At 33.2% G+C, this 11,520-nt stretch overlaps 2 protein-coding genes across 3 annotated transcripts in view; both read right to left on the bottom strand.

Moving 5' to 3' along the window:
* The window catches only part of LOC107656860 (lactosylceramide 1,3-N-acetyl-beta-D-glucosaminyltransferase B-like), a 4,238-nt gene extending 3,727 nt beyond the window's left edge, over positions 1 to 511 (bottom strand). Inside the window, exon 1 of the mRNA XM_016444810.1 lies at positions 302 to 511. The gene's annotated coding sequence lies outside the window, so the exon portion shown is untranslated. The remainder of the gene's footprint in view (positions 1 to 301) is intronic.
* Positions 512 to 8,133: 7,622 nt separating this feature from the next.
* LOC107656866 (F-box-like/WD repeat-containing protein TBL1XR1) overlaps positions 8,134 to 11,520 on the bottom strand; it is a 24,485-nt gene continuing 21,098 nt past the window's right edge. For both annotated transcript variants that reach the window (XM_016444817.1, XM_016444818.1), the window contains one exon: positions 8,134 to 8,877. In XM_016444817.1, the coding sequence (XP_016300303.1) occupies positions 8,851 to 8,877 (27 nt within the window). In that variant the 3' untranslated portion in view covers positions 8,134 to 8,850. The remainder of the gene's footprint in view (positions 8,878 to 11,520) is intronic.

Raw genomic sequence — 11,520 nt, 5'->3', positions numbered from 1 at the left:
GGGTGAGTAATTAATGACAGAATTTTCATTTTGGGGTGAACTATCCCTTTAAGGTAATTCAGGTGTCTGGAACATTAAAGCTTAGATTTCAAAACTAAGCCACAGTGGCCACAAAATGTATCTGGAGACATGTCGAACCAAGTAGCCTAGCAACTGCAAACAAATGATGCTGGACTTTTTTTTAATCAAAACTAACTTTGCTTCTCTGAGCGTTTGAATTATTTTTTTAAATGACATTTAACTTATCAAAACATATTTTAAAACAAAAATCTACAGCATAAAGAACATAAGACGGTCTTACCAGGTCGATTCGCAGCATGTTTTAATTAAAGCTCCAAACTCAAGTGCGTCTCCATCGACTAAGCTAAATGTTAACTTTCCTCTACACCAGTTTCAGACATCAGTGACCAGCCAGAGCAACACACTGTCCTGTTTTTGCTCGGTGACGAACCTTGCCCTGCAGATGTTGTCGTGAAGTAACCGAACCACAAAGAGTGAGTGTGTTTGAGTAATGAAGTACAGTAGGACACTCCCGTATTTGTTTAAATTAATGTTAAAGGAGACGCTTGTAGAAATGTCCATTTGTTGACCAGGTTTCTGAAATGTAAACCTAGATTGGTAACACTTTATAATAACTTTCATTAATAAATCATTAACAAACATCGCGTAATGCTTAACAGATCATTATTTATATATTCACATAGCTAGAAATATGAGATAATGTGCTTGTTAATATTTACTAATGAATTTATTAAACATTAAATAATGATCTGTTAATCAATCAAGATGTAATGTAAATTAAAATGCTTACAAACAGAAATGGGCACAAATACATGTTATATAAATACATACATAAATACAAATACAAAATACTGTGTGGAAAAATGTATTTAAATATAAAATACTGTGTGGAAAAAATGTACTTAAATGCAAATTACATTAGATCTTTTTTCAAAGGCTTTAAAATACAAAAAAGTATGTTGTATTACAAATAAGTTTTTTTTTTAACTACATGTATCTGAAAAAACTGCCCATCCCTGCTTACAAATGACATTAAACTTCAGTTCATATACCTAATGCACTTTTTTTAGATTTACAAAAGTACAAATGCAAAAAGATGTTTGGTAGCTCTGTGATCTGGGTGTTCAACAGAACATTGAACAATATACGAATGCCTGATCACACTTTATATAGGTATCTTTAACTACTACTTATGTACAAATAATAATGATTGTTATAGGTACAATGTACTTATTGTGTTCATGCTCTATTCCAAAACAATTTTGCTGCTACTGAGGTGTGATAGGGGTATACAGTTTTGGTGGTATGGGTAGGTTTAAGGGTTGGTTAAGTGGTCAACTGTACATGAGGCAATTTGATTAGGGGACATGGTTCAAACTGTTATATTACATTGATTTGATAAATGAACAAGTATTTTCTTAAAAATGTATTTGTTCTCTCCTGTTGATGTATGATTCAAGGAATATCCTCTTAAGGGTATAGAATACTGAGTGTTGAGGCAATAAATACGTGTTTTGCACCCAAATTACAATTATTTGTTGTTGTTATATTTGTCGCAAATATTCGGCTAAACTTAACTAACCACCCTTTAGACAGACGTTGTTTCACTAGCTAAAAGTCCAATGTACATAAAAGTACTAAATGATTAATAGTAAACATTTACAAATGATGAATTATATTGGGTACTGCAAAAATATATATATATATATATATATATATATATATATATATACACACCACACAACAAACGAAGAAAACCTTTACAGTTATGAGACACATTGAATAATATGTTAACCTGAATAGTGTGAAGTTCTGTTACACCAAATAATGATCTTTAAAAGCATCATATGACCCCTTTAATGAAAAAACAGATGTCTTTATGATATTGTTAGTCAACTCTGTTACTGACAAATTAGCCAATGTGTAGAAATAACAATAAATCATAACAGGAAAAATCCTTCTTGTTTCATTAGACAAACAGTCCTTACATTCCATCACTTGAAACTGAGATAATATTTCACCTATGCATACCTTAAAAATAAAAAAAATACCTATGTCTTCACAGAACCGTCCACTTGGAGCAAATATTTTTAATCTGAAAATATATTATATACAGTATCCAGTTAAAAAAGAAATGGTGTTGAAATATTATAAGGGTGCAAAAATAAATAAATAAACAACAAATGTATTGTTTTTTGTGAAAATAGTTAATAAACAGAGTTGACCCTTTAAGTAACAGAATTGTAAAGTAACAGAATTGACAATTGTCCGATGGACTGCCAATTCTGTTACCGCATTGTCAGCATTGTTACTCTACCTTGGTAACAGAGTTTGACAGTAACAGAATTGACCATTTTCTTTATTTTTTGCCCAAAACTCCACTTGCTAGCATAAATGCTAAGAGCACATGGCACTAATGAAATCATGATTAAAAGACTTTTAAATAACACAAAGTGTGATCATCTTACATAGTTGTGGGAGATAATTCCACTAATTTAAAGGCAAAGTATGGTATGGTAACAGAGTTGACGCAAGATTTACAGACACACATTTTTATAAGAAAAAAGTTATTTAAAAAAAATGTTGTAGAATTAGGTAAATGACTATTTAGGGCTTTTATAAATAAAATGAATGAAATATTACAAAAAGAAAAGTACAATAAAATATTTTGAATACACAATGATACATGATGGAAAAAATGCACTGACTAATTCGGACAACAAGAAATCATGATTTTCAGCTATTTAAGACACTTTTTGCAAAACATATTATATTGTTATGGACTGTAACATCTTTTAATTCATAACAATGAGTAACACAGTATTAAAATAATAAAAAATATAACTATTTGAAAAAAGCAGAAAAAAAATAACGACTTCGGACACCAAATGTACATGCAATTATAGAATCACTCTTATATATAGCCTATATTGGGGGTGTGCACGAATAGTCGAATATTAGAATATTCAATGTGCAATAACTATTTGAAAAATAAAAACACTATTCGAATATCGCTAAAATGTTGCTTTGCTGGCCGTAATTATGTATCAACCAAAGCGTTTTTTTCCCGAGGCTAGCATAGCCGATTCAATTATTAGATTTGTCAGTATTAATATTTTTATACTTAGATTTTTTTTGGGGGGGATCAAACTGTAACACCGTGTGTCCCAACCAGACACGACGCGATAAAAAGTGTCTTTTCCATATAGTTTTTGTCCTAACTACCCGCGACAGCGACAAGTGACAATAAGCGACATGAGATTCTATTTTAGGAACGGTTTTTATTTTCTGCGACGTCGTGGCAGGAACAACATACAAAATATGACATTGATAATCTCAGGATTGTGCTTTATTCAATGTTAAAAGTGTCTAATGTGAGTTTGAATATTATTTTGCGTTATCTTTATAGCCATAGTGAAAGCAACAATAGATATTTTACCTCAGATCTTGAAAATAAATTAAAGCAAACTTGTACGTTAAAACTGTGAACTCACTGCGAACCAACACGTGTATTCCATAACAAAGATATCAGTCACTCACTCACTCAAAACTGTTATAATTATTATCATATAATGTATAAATGTATAGATTAGAGATGAAACGGTATGAAAATTTCATATCACGGTTAAATAATAATGGTTATCAGTATTATCTATTGTTAAAATGTGCTGGAAATGTTAAAAAACTTTTTTACGTCGAAAACCAACAAACAACAAAAATTAGCAGCCATATGCACTTTTTAACATTAACATGAACATTAACAATTAGCATAAAAATGACCTAACATTAAAAATGACAGCCGAATTTTAAACAAACAAAAAAATATTGGTTTGGTGACTAACAAAATAACATGTTATGTAGCCTACTAACATGCATTACATGTTCAAATAAAGTTTAGAATAAAAAAAATATTTTTTTTTCCCCATTGCATTTCAGCCTTTAAATATTTTTTAAGAGTATAGAAGTAGAATTGAATGTAACTGATGGGGTGTTGTATACTGTAGGCCTATATCCACTTTACTATAGGCTACACATTTGGGACAGAGTAAGGACCTTCTTTGTAATCGCTATAATTTGTGCAATATTGTTCGTTACGACATTAAATTAACTTATAAATGTTAAATGCTTGAATCAATATGATTATTTTGCTTGAAAATGTATCTGTTATATTTAAGTTCTTGCTAGATGCATGACTCATCACAGTTTCACTACAGTTCCGTGTGATAAACTAACTGCTTATTAAAACCAAGGTTGACATCACTGTAGGCTTGTTCTGTTTGCACCTATATCTTTATTTGTGCATCCTTGAAGTAGTCTACATGATTGTTAGTTTATAAGCGGGGATTATGTTGTGTTTATATAGACGCGCTTCTGTAATGTGCGTCTTTGTTCTTATTTTTCATCTTTATTGTTAATCATTAAATGTATATTGATAAGAAATGTGATTTTATATGTAAAATGTGTATAATGTAATGCAGTGATGTTATACCAGTGTAGGCTAATCTTTTGTATTTTCTAGGCTATATTTCTTTGTAGGAAACCATACACTCACACACACATAAACGGGCCATTCTTACTATTCGGTGCCATTTCAGCATGGTAATGTTCTATCAAAAAATGTTTACATTTCCATGATGTAATCATTTTATCTGAAGAAGGGCTTGTTACACTATAAGAAAAATATATTGGTCCAGCTCAGGATATTATTCTTTAATAATTTTTCACGAAATTCTTCACACATTCAAGGGTCAAATGTCCACCCTGTTACAGGACGTTCTCATCTCATCTCAACAAATTAATTATTAAGTACCAATACATGCTGTAAACTTATTTATCAAATTTTTACATCCACTGTTACAATAAGTCCACCCTGGGTTGAGCCTTTTGGGTCATTTTAGGGGTAGTTTTATTGTTACCCAGCTCCTGGGTCAAATGTAACAACCCAATGTTTGGGTAGTTTTTGTGTTACTCAGATCCTGGGTCAGACGTAACCCAGTAGTTGAGTTATTTATCGCAGGGATTTTGCGTCTTCTTCAGGAGAGAGCAGTTCTAAGCGCCATCGAATTGATGCATTCCTTCGGTAAAATACAGGTTTGTGTACATTTTATTTTATCTATAAAATCGTTACTGTGCTGTATATCATTCAATTTTATGCAAAGCATCATACAGGCACGCGGTGTGAGTCACCTAAATGAGCGTGGCGTCGGTCTTTTCGTGTGATGGAAAAGCCTGATGCTTTGCATAAAATAAATGATTTTATTCATAAAGATACAGAATATAAATACTTTGGACCCAAATTGGGTTGTTTTTAACCCAGTGTTTTTTAGAGTGTGTGCAAAACAGTAACAGGGTGGACAGTAACATGAGGGACATTTTAAGTCAGCCATTGCTACTCATGTGATGAACAACAAGCTAGTGCATAGTGATCACTGAGGAAGATTTTTAACCTGTTTAATAACCACATTTTCAAAATTACAAAAAATGATCAGTTTCCACTATAAATAAGCATAACAGAGTGGACATGTTATGCCTTACCACATCAGTGAATCATTCTAAAACACTGAAAAAAGGGTAAATTAAGGAGTGTTACTTACTTTGCTTCTTGAAGATAGTTTGCCACCAAAAAGTAGTATACTTCCTGAGAGTCATGTTATTAGAGAAACATTCAAAGGGCTTGTTCAGAGGGACTTTCCATCAGTAACGGGGGACATTCAACTCAGGGACACGGTATGTTTTAAAGACTTTAAGCATTAAAAATGTATAAATAACAAAAAATATATATATATATTGTTGAGAAACATAAATAAGAATATACAACAATATTGAAACATTTGGAATTTGTTTGATTTTTATTACTTATATTTGAAGAGTTTGGTTCTAAAATGCTATTAATCCATTTTGATTAATTTGAGTAAAAATGTGTTTTCTTTACCAAGAATGTGGCAAGATGAAAACCACTATTTTCTGTTTCAAACGTTCACATAGCATCTTTTAGGTTATAATAAAATAAAAAATTCAAATCCAGATTTTGATTTTCAAAGATTTATTATAAACAGCAGGATGAAGATAATTCATTTTAACGCAGAGAATATGACTAATTGTTTGTTTTTTTGTTTTTTTAATTGCCAGCCCTAAAACGTAGTGATAGATAGCCTAATCTGTTCTCTCATGAGAAATTAACCATGTATTTTTTTTTAATGCTTTACTTGCACTAAAATAAGAGTAATTATTTTTAATTAATTAATTTTTGGTACATATTTATTGTGTTCTATGGTAGAGGGGCAGTAACTTTGTAAGATGAGCATTTAGAAACAAGTATTTGCCCATTTCTTTACACAAAATATACCGCATTATGTCATGGGGACTCAAATGGCACCGAATGCTGGAATGACCCAAACACTAGTCTCTTCTCAAACAGCATCCAAAGCTTGTAGCCTAACGCACATGATATCAGTTACAGTCTATCCTACATGACTAATAAAAATCACAAACAAATGATATTTAAGTTTATTTCAAACGAATGAGGAAAATAAAGTGAGTTGAATCCAAGCAGCTCTAAAAGATTTTAGAATAATGCTCTGCACTATAAAAATATATTTTATTCTGGACTTTTCATTTGATCTGACTCAAATCACAACAGCCAAATCAACATCGCAGTGAGTGATTTCTACTAGAAAGTAAGCAAAAACAGGAAAAAGAAGTAAAAAAGAGAAAAAACTAGATTAAAAGATTACCTAAAGTGAGACAAAAATCACTGAACAAGTATTTACATGGTCCAAGATGTTTTGATATGCCCATGTACATGCTTTTGCTTAGAGCTAAAAACAACATTATAGAATTACAAAAGATTTTAAAGTACAAAATTTCAAAGAGCCGTGGACACAGCAAGCAGTGCTAGGCTTTGAGGACCAAGAGAAGCAAAAGCTTGCACGCACACTGTAAAAAGTATATCTCTTTAAAATTAAAACATTATAAAATACCATTCCACTGTCATAGACAATATAATAAATATCGTATTTTCATACAATCTACTTGTTGATTATATTAAGAGAAAGCTTCAAAATACTCATCTTAAAAAAACAAACAAAAACAAAAAAATGGAAAAAAGAACAATCAGGACATTTTGATATTTTTAGGAGGGGATGCAGATTATAGTTGATCCGTGGGAAGAGAAAGACAATTGTTAGCATTTTGGATTACATTTTAATTAATAATAATAATAAAAAAAACTGTTACATAGGTTTAAACCACCCGCCTCATCTTCTAATAATCATCAGAAGATCTGGTTCATTCAAGTAAATGTTTAATGTCACTCAAGTAATTTCAGTCCAAAAGATAAAAAATGTTTCAAGTGCTCATTGGGTTTCATGGGAGTATGTGTAAAGTGCTGAGAGGCAGCATGAGTGTGCTGGATAAAAGCTGCTTCTCTGGACTATGACTGTCTAATGGTATTTTATAAAGACACTTGACAGCATCTAGTGAACTCTAAATCAATGTGCCGTCACCCTGAAGAAACCAGGCTGCGAGAAAAATTCCAAACATCAATGGAGTTTACATTCAAATCCATCCTTTATAACAGTAGCATCTAAAAGGAAAAATCCCTGTGGTCACATTTACGGTTTTCCACGTCAGTTTCCGTTTTACACCCATACCATCACTGCGCAATGACGTCATTTTACAAACAAAAATACTGAGCAAAATGGGCACCACCTTAACCTGACTTTGAACTATCGCACTGGATGAATCAAAAAGCACATCCACCTACCCGCTGCCCTGACTGGAAAGGAAAAAAAAAAAAAAAAAAAAATCACACCGATCCATAATTCCGTCACTCACATTAAGCCATACAGACTGCAGCTGTTGCAGTCACACACATACCAATTCACTACAGCACTGAAAGTGTAATGACCAGACCGAATCACTCAGAGCTCGAACCTCTATAGAAAAGCAAGAAATGACAGCACTACGCAACACTAAAGAAAGAACATCTAATCAGAGGAATAAATCTTTGTAATAAACATTTTTAAGTGAGGTGTCATGTTAAATACCATTGTAGGAGGACAACGAACCCCCCCCCCCAAAAAAAGGAATGAATAACCTGAAAGCTATGTTTTCTGTAACAGCGACAGTGAATGTGCCGTTGAGTTTTTAGGGTGGGTTTATCAGACATTTTAAAAGTACAGGCTTCACCTATGAGTTTCACCCATTCATGCACTGCAAGTTCAGTTTTGTCTTACCACAAAGTTGCATAGGTTGTACAAAATAACGCAGGGCATTCGTTTTCGAAAATATAGTTGAGTAATTTAATAGGCTTTCTGTACTCTTATAACTCTGTATTTAAAAAAAAAAAATCCTTGAGCATTTTTGGAGAACAGTTCCAAAGTCACAGAGCCACTAAATGTACAGTGCTAATACACCGAATTGTCGATATCGTATGGCCACGAGTTGGCCACATTCAACAGCTCTGCTCTTTAGCTCATGCAGTTACACCTAAACGGTCACTGAAGCACTGACGTGTACAATATGCTCACGACAGCGGCGTGGACCTCAGCCCTCTGGGTTTTGAATGATGAACACAGGAACTAATGAGGCGTGTGTGGGTGTGTGTATTTCTCATGTGTCCAGCGTGTCTGTATATAACAGTTCTCAGACACGCTGATTTTGTGTGTGTGGTAAGCGTCACGGGTCCGCGTTGTGATGGAGCTGAGGGACCGCTGGTCTGGCGCCTCACGCGTGGACTACAGCAGTGGATGATGATGGGCCAGGGACAGTTGGTAAATTTGGCTATGCACACATTCATAGTCGGTCCATGGCTTCCCAGCGGCAGCGTCATTTCCTTAGATCTAATACACAAACCTGAGAAAGGGAAGAAAAGTTTTCATGACTTATGGCCAGTAAATGGTAAAAGTTAAGCCTCCTAAAAATTAGGGCTTCACAATTTGGAGGGAAAAAATGTAATTGAAATTTTTCTGGTAAAAATTGTGATGTCTTAAAAAAAAAAAAAACTCCAGATTTGCTGTGCTTGTTTGAAAGGCTGCACAATTTAGCCAAATTTGTGTGATTATTATGGAAACTTGTTTCCACCATGGGATTAAAGGGGTCATATGATGCGATTTCAATTTTTCCTTTCTCTTTGGAGTGTTACAAGCTCTTGGTGCCACAAAATAATGTTATTTTTAGCAGCATCATATGACCCCTTTAACAAAAAAAAACAAAAGAAGTAACTCGTAATTGTGATTTCACATCTCAAAATTTTTTGGGGACAGAATAAAAAATAAAAGGTAACTGCGACTTTTCTCACAATTCTGAAAGTTAATTGCGAGTTTTTGCAGTTTTGAGAACAGCAAGAAATAAAAAGTCAGAATTGTGAGAAAAGAAGTTGCAAATATATTTTTTTATTCAGTGGCAGAAAAAAATCTTCCACAGATTATATATTCATATGGCTATAAAAAAAAATAAATATATATATATATTTTTATTAGTAGTAGTAGTAGTAGAATTACCAGGGTTTGTACACATTTTTACCAATAAAGTTCCATGACTTTTCCATGACTTTGGACGTCAGTGCTTGATTTCCTCATTTTCAAACATTAAACCATTAAGCTTTTATTTTGATGGTAACCCGCAGGGAGCTTCTCGTTACAAGTATGGAAAGATTGCTGGCACATTTTGTGTTCTCAAATGCATATAAAAGTGACCTAAACTCAGAAAAGATTCAGAGATGGTTTGTGTGGAGCAGCATTTACTGCGAACTGAACCGTACTGAAAATACCAGTGGATAATGAGCCGCTCATGTGTAAGAACGCCCTGAACCACGCAATTTTGGTTTTATTTTGATTAATCGTGCATCCCTCCCTACCAGGGGTGTGAAGTAACGAATTACAAATACTCACGTTACAGTAATTAAGTCGTTTTTATCAGTAATTGTCCTTTTTTAGTAGTTTAAAATTTGTGTACTTTTACTTTTACTTGAGTACATTTTAAGTGATGTATCGGTACTTTTACTCCGCTATTTTCCTCCGTTTGTGGTCGTTACATGCTTATTTTAATTTTATTTTTATCCATCAACGTGATTGGATAGAGAGTAATAGGTATCGTGACTTTCGTCAAATCAAATTGTGCATAGAAAACGCATTGGGAGTTCTGTGGAGAATCGGATATGTGTGTTTAGACGTAGGTCGGATGTCCAGATATCAGACGTGTATCCGATTAAAATCCACATTTGGAGTGGCTCAGATCGGATGCAAAAAAAGCGGATCTCGTGCAGGTTTTTGCGTTTACACGTGTGCAACAAATTCCGATCTGTGTCAGATGTGAGCGAAAGATCGGATTTGTTGTGCTAGTGTAAACGCAGCCCAAGCGTTCTAACCACGACCTCGTCCTCCCCACCCCCCAACCATTCGAATTTCCGTAGGCGGGAATTATTTTAATGATATTCTAATGGACCGCTTTGTGACATCACAAACAACGCTGTAGTCCAAGCGAGCCGTTCGTTGTAGTTCTTGAAAAGGGATTTAAAAAAAAAGAAATATCACCCTTTGGAGTGGACTTTGAGATTTGTAACTTTGTAGATCTTTTTTATGCCCAAACATACACACTAGCACACTGACTAAAATGTAAAAAGTGAAAAAGCATAATAGGACCCCTTTAAGAAATGATATATTTATAAGTGAGTTGCTAAAGCGGTTGTAGCATTTATCCTTACAAAGAAACCTTCAAACAATATTCTAAAATCAAAAAGAAAAAAACTTTCTACACTCATTTGGTGTTTGAAATGAGCTTTTAGTTTAAAATGTCATTCATTTAGATAGACTTGTGGCTTTCACCCTTTTTTCATGCAAACATTTATGCAAATAAATTGCTTATTACAATCCAGTAAATAAATGTTTTTGTTTGTTTGTTTGTTTGCTGCTAGTTTAGTTTTTTACTTTTACTTTTTTATCAACTATTTTTATGACTTACAACTAGGGGTGCACGATTTGAGGGTAAAAATCTCTAATTGTTATTATTTTCTGATAAAAATTGTGATTGCAATTTGAAATGTGATTGCCATGCTTGTAGGGTTTAACAATTTGGCCAAAAATTTGTGATTATATATGAATATGACTATAAAATAATAATAATAATAATAATAATAATAATGAGTATGAATATTATTAAATAATGATAATATAAAATACTTAATTAAAAACGAAATAAGAAATATTACTATTGGAATACTTCAATATTACTTTCGAAACTTTCGAAATTATATGAAAATGTCATTGGGGTGTGGGTTTTTTTGTTGTTGTTGTTGTTGTTGTAGTTTGTTTGTTTTTGTTTTTGTTTTTGATGCAGAAGTTGTTAGAATGATGTTTCCCTTATGAGACTGAGATTTTATACCAAGAATGGTGGAGGAAATCAGAATGTGAAGGAAGATGCCACAGGGCAAAGGGGAGCCATGCCTGAACGACGCACTGCGGTGGATTGTTTGAAATAGTCCACACTGATGCAGCCTGC

The sequence above is a fragment of the Sinocyclocheilus anshuiensis genome, unplaced genomic scaffold, assembly GCF_001515605.1.
Source record: "Sinocyclocheilus anshuiensis isolate Anshui unplaced genomic scaffold, SAMN03320099.WGS_v1.1 scaffold3220, whole genome shotgun sequence".
NCBI lineage: Eukaryota > Metazoa > Chordata > Actinopteri > Cypriniformes > Cyprinidae > Sinocyclocheilus > Sinocyclocheilus anshuiensis.
Note: the sequence above shows the minus strand (reverse complement) of the source record. Positions and strands in the feature narration are given on the sequence as shown.